At 52.6% G+C, this 15,000-nt stretch overlaps 9 protein-coding genes across 9 annotated transcripts in view; all 9 read left to right on the forward strand.

The window, feature by feature from the left end:
• The first annotated feature begins 1,487 nt into the window (after nt 1–1,487).
• Nucleotides 1,488–5,532, forward strand: LOC125040442 (zinc finger protein 569-like). Its single transcript, XM_047634993.1, has 6 exons — nt 1,488–1,493; nt 2,278–2,628; nt 2,909–3,232; nt 3,830–4,081; nt 4,247–4,519; nt 4,921–5,532. The coding sequence occupies exons 1-6, from the start codon at nt 1,488–1,490 to the stop codon at nt 5,341–5,343; spliced, it is 1,629 nt and encodes a 542-aa protein (XP_047490949.1). The 3' UTR covers nt 5,344–5,532.
• Nucleotides 5,533–5,957: 425 nt separating this feature from the next.
• Nucleotides 5,958–6,822, forward strand: LOC125040443 (zinc finger protein 536-like). Its single transcript, XM_047634994.1, has 2 exons — nt 5,958–5,981; nt 6,346–6,822. The coding sequence occupies exons 1-2, from the start codon at nt 5,958–5,960 to the stop codon at nt 6,820–6,822; spliced, it is 501 nt and encodes a 166-aa protein (XP_047490950.1).
• Nucleotides 6,722–7,589, forward strand: LOC125040581 (zinc finger protein 536-like). Its single transcript, XM_047635202.1, has one exon. It carries the CDS (start codon nt 7,178–7,180, stop codon nt 7,586–7,588), a length of 411 nt encoding a protein of 136 aa, XP_047491158.1. The 5' UTR covers nt 6,722–7,177; the 3' UTR covers nt 7,589.
• Nucleotides 7,590–7,931: 342 nt separating this feature from the next.
• Nucleotides 7,932–9,486, forward strand: LOC125040444 (B-cell lymphoma/leukemia 11B-like). The gene is made up of 2 exons (XM_047634995.1): nt 7,932–7,973; nt 8,513–9,486. Exons 1-2 carry the CDS (start codon nt 7,932–7,934, stop codon nt 8,957–8,959), a joined length of 489 nt encoding a protein of 162 aa, XP_047490951.1. The 3' UTR covers nt 8,960–9,486.
• Nucleotides 9,487–9,903: 417 nt separating this feature from the next.
• On the forward strand, nt 9,904–10,467 carry LOC125040445 (C2H2 finger domain transcription factor mtfA-like). The gene has a single exon (XM_047634998.1). It carries the CDS (start codon nt 9,904–9,906, stop codon nt 10,465–10,467), a length of 564 nt encoding a protein of 187 aa, XP_047490954.1.
• A 501-nt stretch (nt 10,468–10,968) lies between these two features.
• LOC125040446 (zinc finger protein 536-like) lies at nt 10,969–11,644 on the forward strand. Its single transcript, XM_047634999.1, has 2 exons — nt 10,969–11,004; nt 11,252–11,644. The coding sequence occupies exons 1-2, from the start codon at nt 10,969–10,971 to the stop codon at nt 11,642–11,644; spliced, it is 429 nt and encodes a 142-aa protein (XP_047490955.1).
• A 338-nt stretch (nt 11,645–11,982) lies between these two features.
• Nucleotides 11,983–15,000, forward strand: part of LOC125040447 (zinc finger protein 271-like) — a 9,097-nt gene continuing 6,079 nt past the window's right edge. The window contains exons 1-6 of the mRNA XM_047635000.1: nt 11,983–12,287; nt 12,505–12,837; nt 13,044–13,230; nt 13,426–13,659; nt 13,804–13,998; nt 14,191–14,436. Of these exons, the coding sequence (XP_047490956.1) occupies nt 11,983–12,287; nt 12,505–12,837; nt 13,044–13,230; nt 13,426–13,659; nt 13,804–13,998; nt 14,191–14,436 (1,500 nt within the window). The remainder of the gene's footprint in view (nt 12,288–12,504; nt 12,838–13,043; nt 13,231–13,425; nt 13,660–13,803; nt 13,999–14,190; nt 14,437–15,000) is intronic.
• Nucleotides 12,298–13,045, forward strand: LOC125040582 (zinc finger protein SNAI2-like). The gene has a single exon (XM_047635203.1). It carries the CDS (start codon nt 12,524–12,526, stop codon nt 12,842–12,844), a length of 321 nt encoding a protein of 106 aa, XP_047491159.1. The 5' UTR covers nt 12,298–12,523; the 3' UTR covers nt 12,845–13,045.
• Nucleotides 13,707–14,733, forward strand: LOC125040583 (zinc finger X-chromosomal protein-like). Its single transcript, XM_047635204.1, has one exon. The coding sequence runs from the start codon at nt 14,224–14,226 to the stop codon at nt 14,470–14,472; it is 249 nt and encodes an 82-aa protein (XP_047491160.1). The 5' UTR covers nt 13,707–14,223; the 3' UTR covers nt 14,473–14,733.

Raw genomic sequence — 15,000 nt, forward strand, 5'->3', positions numbered from 1 at the left:
AGCCCTCGAGGCAACTCCGGGTGGGTGGCAAATGTGATACGAGGAGGCAGGGTGATGCCCGAATAGATGTGATAAGTTAGCGTTGTGTGCCAGTTTGGGAGAGACCCTGGAGGAGGACTTCATCCTTGTGCTGTTTGTGATACGACTTCCTCGGCGTGTGTCTGGTCCTTCAGAGAATTACGACTGTGTTCCCCAGGAAAAAGTGATTTTTAAAAAAATATTGTTTTGTTTTATGAGGTTTATTTTGTGAACTGGCAGCAGTTATTTATTATGAGATACAACAGTCATAGGTTAGAATTAAAAATGTGAAAAGTGGATGGATAGAGATAAGCTGATAGTTATAGATGCAGATATATGTACATGTGTATAGTGATATTATGGAATTAATCCATGGGTATATAATTTTTTAAGTGAAAAGATGTTTTAAGGCTTTCATATCAAGGCTTTTTTATTTTTTTTATAATTTTTATTTTTAATTAATTAATTAATTTATTTATTTTTTAATAAAATTTTTTTTTTTTTTTTTTTTTTTTTTTTTTTTTGATAGTGTAATATTTTGCAAGGTAGACATTCGTTTTAAAGATTAATTTCAAAGGTAACATGCACTACAATGGGAATTAGTAGAAGCAGTTCTACAGGAAGGACAAGAAAATGGGAATTTGTGGTCAGCATTTCTTTTAATTATATGACTAGTACTATTGCTATTTTACTATATTCTCCTTGAAGTGTTTAATGAATAACCGTTTCGTAATGGCATATTATATATATTTATTATTACATAAATACAGTTCTCAGTCACAATTTTGTTTAATTACCTTTAGAATTATTGCTTTACATATGAAGATAATGTGTTTTATTTTGTATTATCTTGCTTAGCCTTCACTTGAGGCAAGTTGTCTGCCTAGTTTTTTGTGTTCAAAATAATAGCAAACGGAAATTAAGAATAATAATAAAAAAAATAACTAGTACCTGTGATGTTTTAATTTGTTGTAAGAGGTTGCCCATTCATTCCCAGTCTGATTAAGCTGATTAAGCTAAATAAAGCCATGAGAATCCATATTCTTGGGGAAAGGGTATACTGTTACACCTAAGTTGCTGACGGTGATGATGATGATGATGATGACCTACCACAGCCCCAATTGACCTAGAAACTGAGACAACTTGTTCTGTCTGTTGTAGGTCGAGGGCATGGAGCTAGGCTGGCTTGGGGGCACTGAGGTGCCTAGGTGCCATCTCTGCCCAGTGATTTGTGGTTCGCCCACCGAGTTACAGCGTCACGTCATGACCCACACTGGGGAGAAGCCGTTTTCTTGCCAATTCTGCTCCCACCGCACGGCCCGCAAGTACAACCTGAAGATGCACATGAGAGATGTTCATGGAGTGGCCCTTGAGCGCATTTTTACCAGATACTGAGGTGTATTGCAACCCCCCCCCCCCCTCCCCCTCCCTATGGTTGAGGAGGAACAGGTTTATGGGTTTGGACGAAGATGAAGGCATGGCTTGTTATGTGCACTTGTGAATGTGTGTTTCCCAAGCCTTTGGAAGTGTGTGCGCAGTCGTTAACAGTATTCGATTTCTGTTTCTTAGCATCTTATTGTTTACTCAGTTTAGAGATGACTCTTTGTTAAGAATATTTTGCTGCTCAAGGCACGAGCTGTAAAGTTCTTCAACATGTACAGCCTAGAAATACGTAGGCTTAGCTGGAGCATTATATATATCATATTTCTTTTTCAAGTGATTGCCCAAGATTGAATTGATGGTATAAGTTGTATACAGTTTAATGTCATTGACAGTGTAAATAGGTTTAAATCTTTTTTTGGAATTTCGTGTACAGTCAGGTGAATAGAAAGAACTTTTGTGAAATGATACACATGCTTTTTGTAACATGGTTCCTTTTGTTCTTTGTTAATTTGCATATACACAGATTAGGTAATTCTTGTATCCAGTTCACTGGCTGCTGACATACATATGTACTAATATACATACAGGCGTGCATGCGCTCACACACACACACACACACACACACACACACACACACACACACACACACACACACACACACACACACACACACACGGCAAATACACACAAAGTGTCTATGTATGTATATGCACACATTGACACCTTGGAAAGGAATTAGTGTCTGCCAGAGAAACACTTGTCAGGACCTTGTGTTTGCTAACCTAAGGACAGAAGGGACGCAAAAGATGCCATGCGGGGGTGGGGGGGGGAGAGGTGGCCGTGGCATGCAGTAACGGTGCGTGTTTCCTCTTGTAGGCGGCATCCCCGGTGTGGACTCACCATCATGACCTGTTCCCCGGCGCGGGCCTTCCGTCGCTCCCGCACCACCTGCCCCGCGTGGCCAGGGTGCCCTCGGGGGATGGGAGCGCGCCGGGACTCCCACTGGGCCAGGGCTTCCGGCACGCGGCCCCGCAGTGCTCTATCTGCTACAAGACCTTCATGCAGAAGAGTGATCTGACGAGGCACATGCGCATCCACACGGGAGAGAAGCCTTATGTTTGCCACCTCTGTCCCTACAGAGGGAATCAGTCGACGCATCTAAAGAAACACTTGTACCTGGTCCACAAAGTAGACAGTTCCTGCAGCCAGCCGCCAGGGAAGCCCTTTCCATGATTCACAGTCTTATAGTACAATTGCCAGACGTGGGTTGAGCGGGATGTGAGGTCTAGGCATTGGCCGAGCTGAGTGTGTTGTCTTGCCCGAGAAAAGTACCACCCCACCAGAATAAGATGCAACAGAAGGTAAAGGTTCTTGAGACTGAGAAAGCCGGTAAATTGTAAGTTACTAAGTCTTGAGTCAACGAACCCTTCCCCCTGACACGTGAGCAGCTCACTAGGTCCCGAATGCGAGGCAGCACGGCTAAGACGAACTCTCTCTTCTCTTCTAGGGATGGACGTCCAAAGAAAGACTCTCAAGTGGTGCCGTCAGCATCGCAGGCCCCTTGCTTGATACAGAATATCCCCAAGAAAGAGCCTCCTTATCCCAGGGTTCCTCTCTCTCTGTAGATGCTGTTGCTCCTGGCCAGAGCTTTTCCTCCCTAAGTCTTGCCGATCAGAGGGGCCACACTTGCCCGTTTTGCGGGAAGAGTTTCATTAAAAAGTTCAACCTTACCACACACATCCGCATCCACACGGGGGAGCGCCCCTATGCCTGTCCCAAGTGTTGGTACCGTGCCAATCAGCGATCGCATCTGAAAGCACACGTCGTCGCTGTGCATAAAGGAGAAAGCTGCTGAGCATTGGGCTGGATAGACCTGTATATAATTAAAACTTGTGCGACCTTACCTGTATAGAGAAACTGTACTTTGGTGCTATGTATTGTCAATTGCTTGTAAGTGATTGATGGCCGAAAAGAGAGCGTGAGAGCGAGAGTGCGAGCAATTGAACCCCTCCCTCCCTCCCTCCCCATAATGAGTTAAGTCATGTGTTTTGTGGCCCTTCACACCTTGCAGAACGAGGGGAGCTGCAACAACTGAGACTTGTTTCTTTCTTTATAGGGCAGAGGGTCGGTGCTCATGTCAGACCGCTCATCTCCGCTCCTTCCTCCTCCTCCCTCTGCTCACACTCACCTCCGACACTACCATCGCGTCACGTCACGTCTGGGAGAAAGCCCGCACTTGGTTACCGCCCCCAGCAGTATTCTCCAGCAGGGCTCCTCCTCTTCCTCCTGTTCCTCGCCCTCGTCCTCTTCCTCCGCCATGACTAGAGGGCTATTAGCGAGTGGAGGGGGAGGGCTGGTCAGGGAAGGGAACACGTACGAGATAGCACTCGATGTGAGGCAGTCGAGCCTGACGGGAGGCTCTTGCCAGGCTCTGGCCTTGTCGGATCACTTCAGACTGCCGGGGACCTGGCCCGAGAACGTTAGCAAAGAGTCTCCTTCTTATGACCTGAGCTCCCTTCAGGGCAAGGGTCGAGGTCGGGTGTGCGATCACTGTGGGAAGGTCTTTCAGTTTACCAATGACCTGCGTAAACATATCCGAACACACACAGGAGAAAAACCTTACAAGTGTCCGTACTGTAGTTATTGCGCCACCCAGAAGGTTCACCTGCGTGGCCATATCGTGAGGAGACATGGACCAGCGCCTTCTCTGAGTCAAGACGGGTAGACAAAAAGAAAGATAAAAATAACATATGCATAGAGAGAGTACCTCAGATTTTGATGGCTGTTTGGTAACATTGGATGAGAGCGATCGGGACCACTGAGAGGATATTTTTTTTCCTTATAGGGCGTGCTGGCAGGTACCATGGTAGGCGTAGACATGAGTGGCCTCGTCCCTCGTCCGGACACCCACACGCTACGCTACAAGGCTCAAGACCATCTGGGAAGAACGCTTTACGGATGTCGTATATGTGCGAAAACCTTCTTCTACGCTGGGGATTGGCGCAAGCACATACGAACGCACACCGGCGAGAAACCGTTCGAGTGCCCCATTTGCCATTACCGAGCTGCCCAGAGAGCCAATCTCAAGAGACACATTCTGCGCAAACACCAGTTTCAGGCGCCGCATCCCGTGGCCTCTTGACTCGGTGTTTCCCTTGTCGAGAAGGAGTGAGAGATCTCATGGACGAGTTAACTGTCAGTGATGTAGAATAAGAAAGTGCTGTGGCGCCGGTGCTACGAAAGCGCCTGTGATAGGTGGACGACGGCAGAAGGAAGAGGAGGAGGAGGGAGTGGCGATTGCAAGGAAGGGCGGTGCAAAGGAAGGGGAGGGAAAGGAGGGAATGGGGAGGGAGTCAGGGGAGTGGGGGTCATTCAAGTCAGGGAGGGAAGTGTATCCATTGGGTATGCCTGGTGCTAAGTCATTATGTTTTAAGGTTGTAAAGTCAAAAGCAAGAGAAAAAGCAACAACTTTCTATGAGCCGAGATTGACATCCCCATATGTGTTGCTTTCTGTTGTAGAGCCGGCTGGGAGTATTCGGGGTTCCGCTCGTAGGGCGGGAGAGTGGCAGGCTGTATGGTGGGATGAGCAGTGCATGCCAGCAGCTCGAAGCGGAGTCTGGAGGCAGGCGTGGCGGAGGCGCGGGTCCCGCGGTGTTCGCGGTGGAGAAGGCCCTCTGCGGTGGGGTAGGTGGCCCTGGCGGCGGCCCAGCGGCCCACGGGAGGTTCAGCTGCGACTTCTGTGACAAGAAGTTCAGCCACAAGAGCGACCTTACTAAGCACCGACGGACGCACACAGGGGAGAAACCCTACCAGTGTCTGCTGTGCCCGTACCGTGCCACGCAGTCGTCGCACGTGCGGCGGCACGCGCGCTTCTTGCACGGCCAAGACGTGTACGAGTATAATGCCGCCACCGCCGCCGCCACCGCCGCTTCCACGCCCTGACCTTTAAGATGAGCAAATTAAATTCTCATAGCTCTTGAATAGTGCACTGATTTTCTTTGCTTTATTATATTTCTTTCTTTGTTAGCTCTTAAGATATTTATTTTTTGTAGTGATACCGAAAAATAGTCCTGAGTTTGTTCAATACCTGTATATTTTTGTACATGTGCCAATAAATCTTATAAATGTTGACTGAATATTTCTTATGTCATAACCTGCAAGCAGAGGAAAACTAATTTCTGTAAAAAGGAATTTAGATGAGTTTGTGCAGGAAGTTGAGGATGTTCAAAGCATGAACACATATATTATACATAAAGTTGATGAGAAGTCGAGAAACATGAAACTAAACGTTACAACTTTACACACAAACACACTCACTCACTCACTCACTCACTCACTCACTCACTCACTCACTCACTCACTCACTCACTCACTCACTCACTCACTCACTTTCTCACTCTCACACTCTCACACTCTTACACTCTTACACTCTCACTCTCACACACACACACACATACACACATACACACACACACACACACACACACACACACACACACACACACACACACACACACACACACACACACACGTTTATATATACATACACATGATACATGATACAAATATTCGAGTTTTGGGTGAACTTACCATTTATTTATATAGAAAAATCCAAACACTGAACTTGAGAATATAGTCTAGAAAACGGGACTTCAGAAATTGGTTGCGAAGTGAATTAGTAAATACAAAGGAATACAAAAATGTCCGAAAATATTTGACGTCTTGAAAGTGACTTCATCCCAAACACCGACGCTGAGCTTAGACGAGACGGACCGACTTTCTTGCTGGAATGGGATGACTTCTCTCTGACGGGAACGTTTGGGGGGAGGGGAGGGGTTGGTAGCTGTCGAGGGCGAGGCTGGAGTGCCGTGGGTGCCCTGCGGCGCTGAGCGAGTGTGGCGAGAGGGCGGACGGACGGCGGCCTGAATGCTGTTTCTCTTCTAGGCAGCTGCAGCTCTCCTCCTGGAAGGTCCGCCAGAGGAGCGCGAGTGCGAGGTTCAGGTGTTGTCGCCAGTCGCTCCTCTCCGGCCCCCGCAGCTCCACCACCAGCTCCCGCACCAACGCCACCACCACCAGCACCACGCTCAGGGAACTGTGCATCATCCCTTCCCCCAGCAGCAGCAACAGCAGCAGCAACAGCAGTACCCCCAGCAGCAGCTCCAGCACCTGGCAGCGCCGCACTCCCAGCCGCTGGGCCAGCAGCGCCTGGGGCCCGCGTACCCGTGCCCTTACTGCGGCAAGACCTTCGACCGGCCCTCGCACCGCGACCGCCACGTGCGCATCCACACGGGAGAGAAGCCCTACCGATGCCCGGTGTGCTCGCACTCCTCCAGCCTCAAGGAGAACCTCAAGTCCCACTTCCTCCTCAAACACCCGGGCTGTGACCCTGGCGTGTTGATGGCGCCGATGCCGCACAGATGAAGGTGAAGGCGCCCCCCGCCGCTTGCCCGCTGCTGTTTCCGCCGCGTCTCGCTCGGAGGCTTTCCGCTAAGGGCTGTGCGCTCGTCGGGGACCAGGTGACCTAAGACTTTAGTGTATGGTGTATTTTGTTGGTAAGGGAGGCAGGTGTCCGTCTCTGAGGCGTGCGCGGAAGAGTGGCTGGTCGATGGTGTACCTTAAGACTCGGCGGCCCGAGGGCGAGACACATCAGAGGCACGACTGCCAGCCCTGCAGTGCTCATGTGGCCTTTCTCTTGTTCTAGGGCGGCGTGGAATGGCTGGACTGTTCTTGGCCCATAGGGGATGAGGGGAGTAGGTCCCAGGCCTCCTCGGCGGCAATGTCCCTGCCAACACAGATGCCCCTTCCCTTGTCTTCCTCCTCCACCACCTCCGCCTCGAGCTCGTCGGGCCCATCCCTCAGGCTGGCCCTGGGCGGGATGTGTGGCCCTAGACCACCCCAGCCGCCGCCGCCTCAACAGCCGCCGCAGCCTCCGCAGCCGCTGCTGCAGCCGCAGGGGAGCGTCCATCCTCCCTCAGTCGGGCACGACCTGATCCAGCGCAAGGGCGGAGGCGATTACGTGTGCGGGTACTGCGGCAAGAACTTCGTGGCGCCGGCCTTCCTGCGGCGCCACATCCGAGCGCACACGGGGGAGAAGCCCTTCAAGTGCCCCCACTGCGACTTCCGGGCCACGCAGAAGGGCAACCTCAACAGCCACATCATCAATAGACATAACGCACCGACCGTGTGATGAGCGGGTGGGAGGCGCTGGCCGTGGGAGGCGCTGGCCGTGGGAGGCGAAGGTGGCCTTGATCAGGGCAGGCACGGGCTGGCTCCGCGGCGGGGAGTGTGGCCGCCTGCGTTGGTCTCATGCTCGGTGTTCATATAGTTTTTTTTTTTTTTTTTTTTTTTTAATCCTTGGGATGAACTTTTCATTGTGCTGTTATTTTCATTATATATTTTTTGTATTATTTCCTGAAAACGAGAGCCGTTGTTATGATGCGTCGGTTATTGGCAGCAGAGATAATGTCCGGGAAGTTAAATTCATACATAGGTCTTTTATGTAACAAGTGATTAATGAGTGGGGAGGCGCAATGCGTCTCGGGGAGGTGCCTAATGTTTACTTAAGAATGGGGGTAAAGTTTGATGAGAACGCTTCATTTGTTCCTAATTTTGTTTCTTAGTCAGAATTAATGTTTAGGTTGACATGATGCCAAAGATTTCTTTTACGTTGTGTATGAATAGCTGTACACATTAATTTTCTTACCATGAGAGTCATTTCAATGTGTAGTATTAGATTATAGTATTCCTTACTATGAGTTGTACTATTGATTAATAATATTATTTTTATATACCTGTGTTGATATATTATACCCCCCTTTGCTGCGTGTTTGTTAGTGAATGAGTGCATGGGTGCATGAACATGACATTAGTGCATTGCGCCAGGTCTTACACTGGGCCAATGAAGGAGAACATTCAATAAATCTAAAACTTTTTGAAAAACAATAGTAATCTTGCATAGCCTCTCCCCCACCCCCTGCCTCCCCCTCCCACCCCTTCTCCGTAGCCCCCGGGCTGCGCCTTGAAGGGCCCAGGGAGAGCAGGGTCGGGGCGTGTGGCGCCTTGGGGGCGCTATGAGGAGCCAGCAGTGACGGGGCGGTTTCTCGTTTTCTAGGCGGTGGGCTGCGGTGTTGATGTCACGGGTGGTGGCGGCTCTGAAGGTGGTGATGGAGGCAGTCTTGAGGAGATCCTCATGCGGGCTCTCCCTCCGGGGATGCAGACCGCGGCCGGGGGCGTCGGGGTGCCGCCCGGCGCCGCCCCTTTCCACCCCCCACCCGTGGCCTACCGGCAGTCGGGGGGCCACCACCCCCTCCCCGCGAACGTCGGGGGCCCGCCGCCTCCCCCGCCTGCGTCTGGGCCTAGCAAGCGGTGCTATTGGTGCCACCTGTGCAAGCGGGAGTTCCCGTTCCCCTCCAAGCTGAACGAGCACATGCGTACGCACACGGGCGAGAAGCCGTTCGCGTGCCCTCTGTGCCCGTTTCGGACCTCCCTCAAGTGGAACCTCAAGTCGCACATGCTGAGGCACCAGGACTCCCTGGGCGTCTCGCGGCCGCAGACCTGAGGCAGGGAGGGATCTCGGCTCCTGCCATTGATTGCAGGAGGGGGAGGGCGAGAGGGGGGGACGCGGCGATGGTGGCGGTGGCGGGGCCCGGAACGACGCCACGCATGGTGCTATGGTGTGTAAATGCACACACGGATGAGAGGAGAGAGAGCGTGAGAGTGTGTGTGGTTTAGACCCTTTCACCCTTGTCATTTACCCATTAGCTCGTACAGTCACAATTCATCTACTCATACTCATGATGTGTATACGATTAATGTGAAGAATGTATGACAGGATACGGTGACAGGCGTGAAAACGAAAGGCCTGAAGTTTTTTTCCCTTTCTTTTTGAAGAAGTATAGTTCCTTTTATACATTGCTGTGACACAGGCCTCTCTTTTTTATGGTCATATTGTTTGCAGAGACCAAGTAATAGAAAACAAGGATTTATGAAATGTCTTTATTATAATGTATCAATTACATGTTTTCTGAACTTTTATTTCCGAGTGTCGCGCTGCAGATAGAATTCTGAATAAATATTTTGTCAATACAGATGGTTTTATAATCTCCCGCAATGACTATCCAAACTACTTTTGGACACGTGGACTGGTTAAGATCTTATATATTTGTTTATTTTTGAATACCTGTGATTGGTAACGGATGCTGACCGTCTCTCAGTCTTTGCTCGGACTGACAGTGACCTACGAAGACGATGACAAAGTACTGGAGAAAGCACTTGCTTAATTACACACATTAAAGAAGTAAATAAATAAATGAGTAAATAGCTATATACTTTGTGTAACGTTACTGAAGACCAAAAGGGTGGAGTGAAGCCAGAAGCAGATGTGTTAGCTGCATGTATCCTGTATGTGAGGTACATGTGGGTAGTGTGGCTGGCTGTTAAGTCACGCACGCACGCACGCACACCTGGTGGGTAGAGCAGCGTGGGCAGCATGCGGCACATGGGATGAGGGGGCACAGGTGCAGCCAGCCATCACCAGTAGCTCAGCACGAGGATCAACCTGCATTTCCCTACTTGCAGGAGGTTGTTGCGCGCCACCAGCACACCGTGGCCAACTTCAAACACTGGATAAGTGACGCCCTGGGCAGGCTGCAGGCGGCGCACCTCAGCCCCCCCGCCCTGCTAAAGCTCAACCCCCTCTTGGGCAGCGCCGCCAGCCCCGCCCTCAGCGTGGCGTGGGTCGAGCCGCCCGCCGCCCCCGCCTCCGCCTCCAGGCAGAGAAGACCCGCCTCCACCCCCGGGCCCTCCCGCTCCCCCACCTCCTCCTCCTCCTCCTCGACCTACCCCTCGGAGCTGCCCGGGGAGAGAAAGGCCAGCCAGCAGCACGTGTGCCCCCAGTGTAGCGACACCTTCCCCCTGCCCGTCATGCTGGCCATGCACTCGCTCAACCACGTGGAGGAGCGGCCCTTCACCTGCCCCTACCCGAGCTGCCACTACAACTCCGTCATGCGGGGCAACGTGAAGCGCCACATCCGCATCTCCCACTCGCACCACACCTTCCCCGGATAAGGCTGCCGGGCAGCGCGGCCGCGGGCTCTCGGCGTCAGATACTCGCGCTCTCCCGCCCCGCGGTCGGCGCCAGGCGGGCTGTGCGAAAGCGAGGTCCAGTGTGAACGCAGAACTCGTGATGACGATGTTGAGTGAATGCTGTCGTTTCATTACGAGGATAATGACTACTTAGCCATTGCCCGCCGGAGGGTGTGCTCTTCATACAGTGTGAAAGGGGATTGGGGGGGCAAGTGAGATTTATTAAGCCAGCTAGGAGTGACTGCTACGTTGGTGATGTGCAGTGATAGGCATGTATCTGTGTTATTTACGCTTAACGGACACGAAGGCGATGAATATGGGAATTCTTTAGTCATTTATGCTTTACTTTTTAGTCATTTGTTTTTTAATATTTTGGTTTAACTATAATAGAATGTATATTGGTTACAAATGTATATTTGAAATGTATTTATTATTTTTTCTTACCCGTGCGAGAAAATGTAAAGCTAACAACAATAATCGTAAATGCAAGGGGCTTCATGTGTTCCTGAGATATTCCCGGTGGATTCCTAATGAATAGTCCGGGACCATGTTGACTGACCCACAGAGAGAAAGGCTTGACTGACCCACAGCTGTGGCTCGGGGCTGCGTGAATGAAACAGGCTGATGGGGGAGGAAGGAAAGAGAGAGGGGAGAGAAAGAGAGAGAGGAGGGGGGGGGGGAGAAGAAGATGATGTTAATTGTGTGTGGCAGTGAGAGATAAACTACCTTCCCAGCCTGCTGAGTCTTGCATGTTTGCCTCTTACAGGGTGGCGGCTGGCCGGGAAGGACGTCCGCTCTCCCTGTAAGTCGCGTGGGCGGTGTCCCTGGAGGGTATAGCCGCCTCCCTGGCCCCCCTCAGGAGGGCTCGAGCATGTACAGTATCCTGGGCACAAACTCCGGAGGGCCAAACGCCCCCCACCCCGTCAGGGCTAGGTCCGTTACGTGGACAAAGCGGAGCACGGGCAACTCCGTGTGTCCCTTATGTCTGAAGGACTTCATGTACCCGTCGGCCATGGTGCTGCACATGAGGACCCACACGGGGGAGAAACCCTTCACGTGCCCGTACCCGCAGTGTGACTACAGGTCCACCAGGAAAGGCAACCTGAAACGACACGCCAGCACCCACGGCGAGGTCTTCGCTGCCAGCATCGAGTTTTAGGCCTAAGCGACCCCTCCCTCCCTTCCCCGCCCTTCCGCTGCCCCCGCCGTCCCCGCCCCTGTCCCAAACCCGCGCGACGGCAGGCCCTTCCGCTGTGATGATCGTGAGCTGTAGAGGAGATGACTGGGTGGTGAGGTAACATGACAGACTGTGTTGGGGTTAGCCAGAAGTAAAGTAGTTGATGTTTGAGCGAGCTGGGGTTCAGTGTCGGGAAGCTGACTCGGATTTACCCCTTGCAGGAGGACTCGCGGGTACCGAGCAGCTCGTGGGTGAAATACGCCGGTGTAGACAGTAGCGGCGAGGCCAGACCACGAGACGGAGTGGGCGGTGGTGGGAGCATGTGGGCGGCGCCGCACCCGGGGGCTCTGGTGCCCGCCCCCCCACCACGCCCGGAGGGGGGCCTTGACAACAGTAGCTTGCGTCCTCACGTGTGTCAGTACTGTGGCTATTCCTTTTGTCGACCCTCGCAGCTCGCGACTCATATTAGGATTCACACGGGAGAGAAACCGTACCGTTGCACCGTGTGCTCGTACAGCGCGGCGCAGAAGGGCAACATGCGCAGGCACATGCACCTCGTTCACGGTATTGTGGTGGAGTCGAACTTCGCCCCGAGTAGCCTCGGCGCTCCCAAGGAGACGCCTTAGCGCGAGGGGTGAACGCGTCCATGCTCTCGTGTCTATCTTGTTCTTGCTCTTGCTGTTTGTCTCTGCCTCTCCTGTGGTGGTGGAGGCTGCAGTGTGTGCCTGCTTGTGGCTGCTTGTTAGTGGGTTAGGTGTGCACACAGCAGACTATGCTGAGAGAGAGGCTGTGCTTGACTCTGGCCTGTTTTGTCTCTTGTAGGGCGTGGGCGGCTACCGAAGCGGCGTGGCCCTGGGGCTGATGGCGCAAGCCATGTCCCGCCTGTACATGACCCACGCAGGAGCAGCAGCACCTGGCGAGGCTCCCGACCTCTCGCCCTTCTCCACAGAGCCACCTGCCCACCACGTGCCCCACAGCTGCAAGTTCTGCGGCAAGCTGTGCGACACGCCTTCGCAGCTGGCCATCCACCTGAGGGCGCACACGGGAGAGAGGCCTTTTTGCTGTCCGCACTGCGACTATCGGGCCACGCAGAAGCACCACGTAAAGAGCCACCTGCAGAGAAGACACAAAGAGCTCGCCCAGGACCCCGAGGCTCACCTCGCCGCGCAGCCTAGGTTATAAGTGCCAGGTTGGGTGGAGGAAACTAGTCGCAGATTAGCCTTGGGGGGCCACTGACTTTGCACAGTAGGGACACGAGGCTGGTAGCAGGAGCAGCAGCAGCAGCAGCGTGGTGGTGATGTTCCTTCTCTCTGTTCTAGGTGGGTCCTGGAGGCGGTGTTTGGTCACACGGCCTAGTTCCTGCCAACCCTCCAGCCTCCAGGCTCAGCGGACACCTGATGTGTGCTGTGTGTGGCAAAGTATTCCCCAAGAGCTCTGAACTGCAGCGGCACCTCAGGATCCACACGGGGGAGAGGCCGTATGCCTGCCCCGTGTGCCCCTACCGCGCCGTGCAGGCCACGCACGTCAAGTCGCACGTTGCGCGCCGTCACCCGCACCACAACCCGTCGGCGCTGCAGAGCTTTGACTGAACGGCTGAGCGCTTGTGATGGGAAACACTGCATTGCAGAACTTGTCATAGTCTTAACAGAGAGAGGATCTTTGAGATTAAAATGAGAGAAAGTAATACATGTTAAGAATAAGAGTGTTCTAGAGTGGGTGAAGAAACTCCCTTCTCACCCATGTTCTCTGTTCTCTCCCTGTAGGTGTGTGAGGGCGGTGGTGGGCGGTGGGTGCGCTCCTTCCAGGGCAATGTCGCCCTGCCAGCCATCAGGTGGGATCGCACTTGTCCTGTGTGTAAGAGAGTGTTTGCACGTCCTGCTGAGCTCACCCGCCACCTCCGCACCCACACGGGGGAGAGGCCGTATCAGTGCCCGCTGTGTGGCTACCGCGGCACACAGGCCGTGCACCTCAAGGCCCACCTGTTACGCCGACACTTTGTACCAAACCAGGCCCCCCTTGCCACCCAGTGACTCACTGCCCACACTCAAGGCAAACAAATCTGTTAAGTTTAGGTGTCGCTGGCTGGCGCCCTTGTCCCGCATGGTTGAAGGAGTTATGACGCGGTGCTTGTCTCGTTCTAGGTACATGGGGGCCTAGGGAGTGAGGTGTGGGCAGGACCTGTAGTCAGGAGTGAGCCACTGTTACGATGGGACCGCATCTGTCACATTTGTGGGAAGGGCTTCAGGAGGCCCGCTGAGCTCCGTCGCCACCACCGGATCCACACCGGGGAGAAGCCATACACGTGCTCTATGTGTCCGTACAGGGCGGCCCAGGCGGTGCAGCTGCGATGCCACGTGTCGCGGCGCCACCCACAGCTGGTTCCCGCCACCACTACCTCTGCCACAACCTCCTCCTCCTCCTCCGCAGCCCCCACCTCCGGGCCAGACTTCCCCCCATCGGGCGGGCCGTCGTGGTAACCCATTATCTAGCCTGCGTTACACCTCACCTCTCCTGTCTCCCTCCCGTAGGTGTTTTCCCAGCTGGGTGGCCCAAGCGGAGGCATGGCCACTGCTTGGACCGGAGGGATTGGCATGCTGGCTGGGCTGCGCTGGGACCGCACCTGCTGCCTGTGCGGAAGAACGTTCATGCGGCCGGCGGAACTGACCCGCCACATGCGCTCGCACACAGGGGAGAAGCCCTACGCGTGCCACCTGTGTCCGTGGCGGGGCTCGCAAACGTGGCACCTCAAAAACCACCTGGCGCGGGTGCACCTGGTGACCAACGCGGGCGGCGGGGCGCAGAATCAGTAATAAAATAGAGAATCTATATAAAAAAGAGAGATATATATATACATAAAGGAATTAAAAAGACGCCACAGTAGTTGTGGTTTAGACTATTGCTGTGATGAGAGATGAGTGAACAGTGTCACACACGTAGAAGTAATGGCGGTACACTGGGTACTGCGCCGCCATATTACATACCTCATTATCAGATGAAGCAGCTGTGTAATAAGCTAATACTGCTCCTCATTATTATTATTATTATTACATGTAAATAAAATTTGTATGATATATGGCTTATACTTTCCCCTCGACTGCACAATCTTATTTTTCACTTCAATATATTTTATTGAAGAGAGAGAATCACCGTTTAAATGTGATGGTGAAGATATTGAAACACATTACCGGAGAAACGAGGATTTGTAAAATACAACTCTTTAAAGAGGAAATGAGCAGTAAGGAGAAGAAACGTCTAAAGATTGTGATTGGAAAGAGAGTGAGAGAAAAGAAACGCCAGCAAACACTTGATATATGAGATTTTGGTATTGGCCACGACCA

This window comes from Penaeus chinensis, chromosome 29, assembly GCF_019202785.1.
Source record: "Penaeus chinensis breed Huanghai No. 1 chromosome 29, ASM1920278v2, whole genome shotgun sequence".
NCBI lineage: Eukaryota > Metazoa > Arthropoda > Malacostraca > Decapoda > Penaeidae > Penaeus > Penaeus chinensis.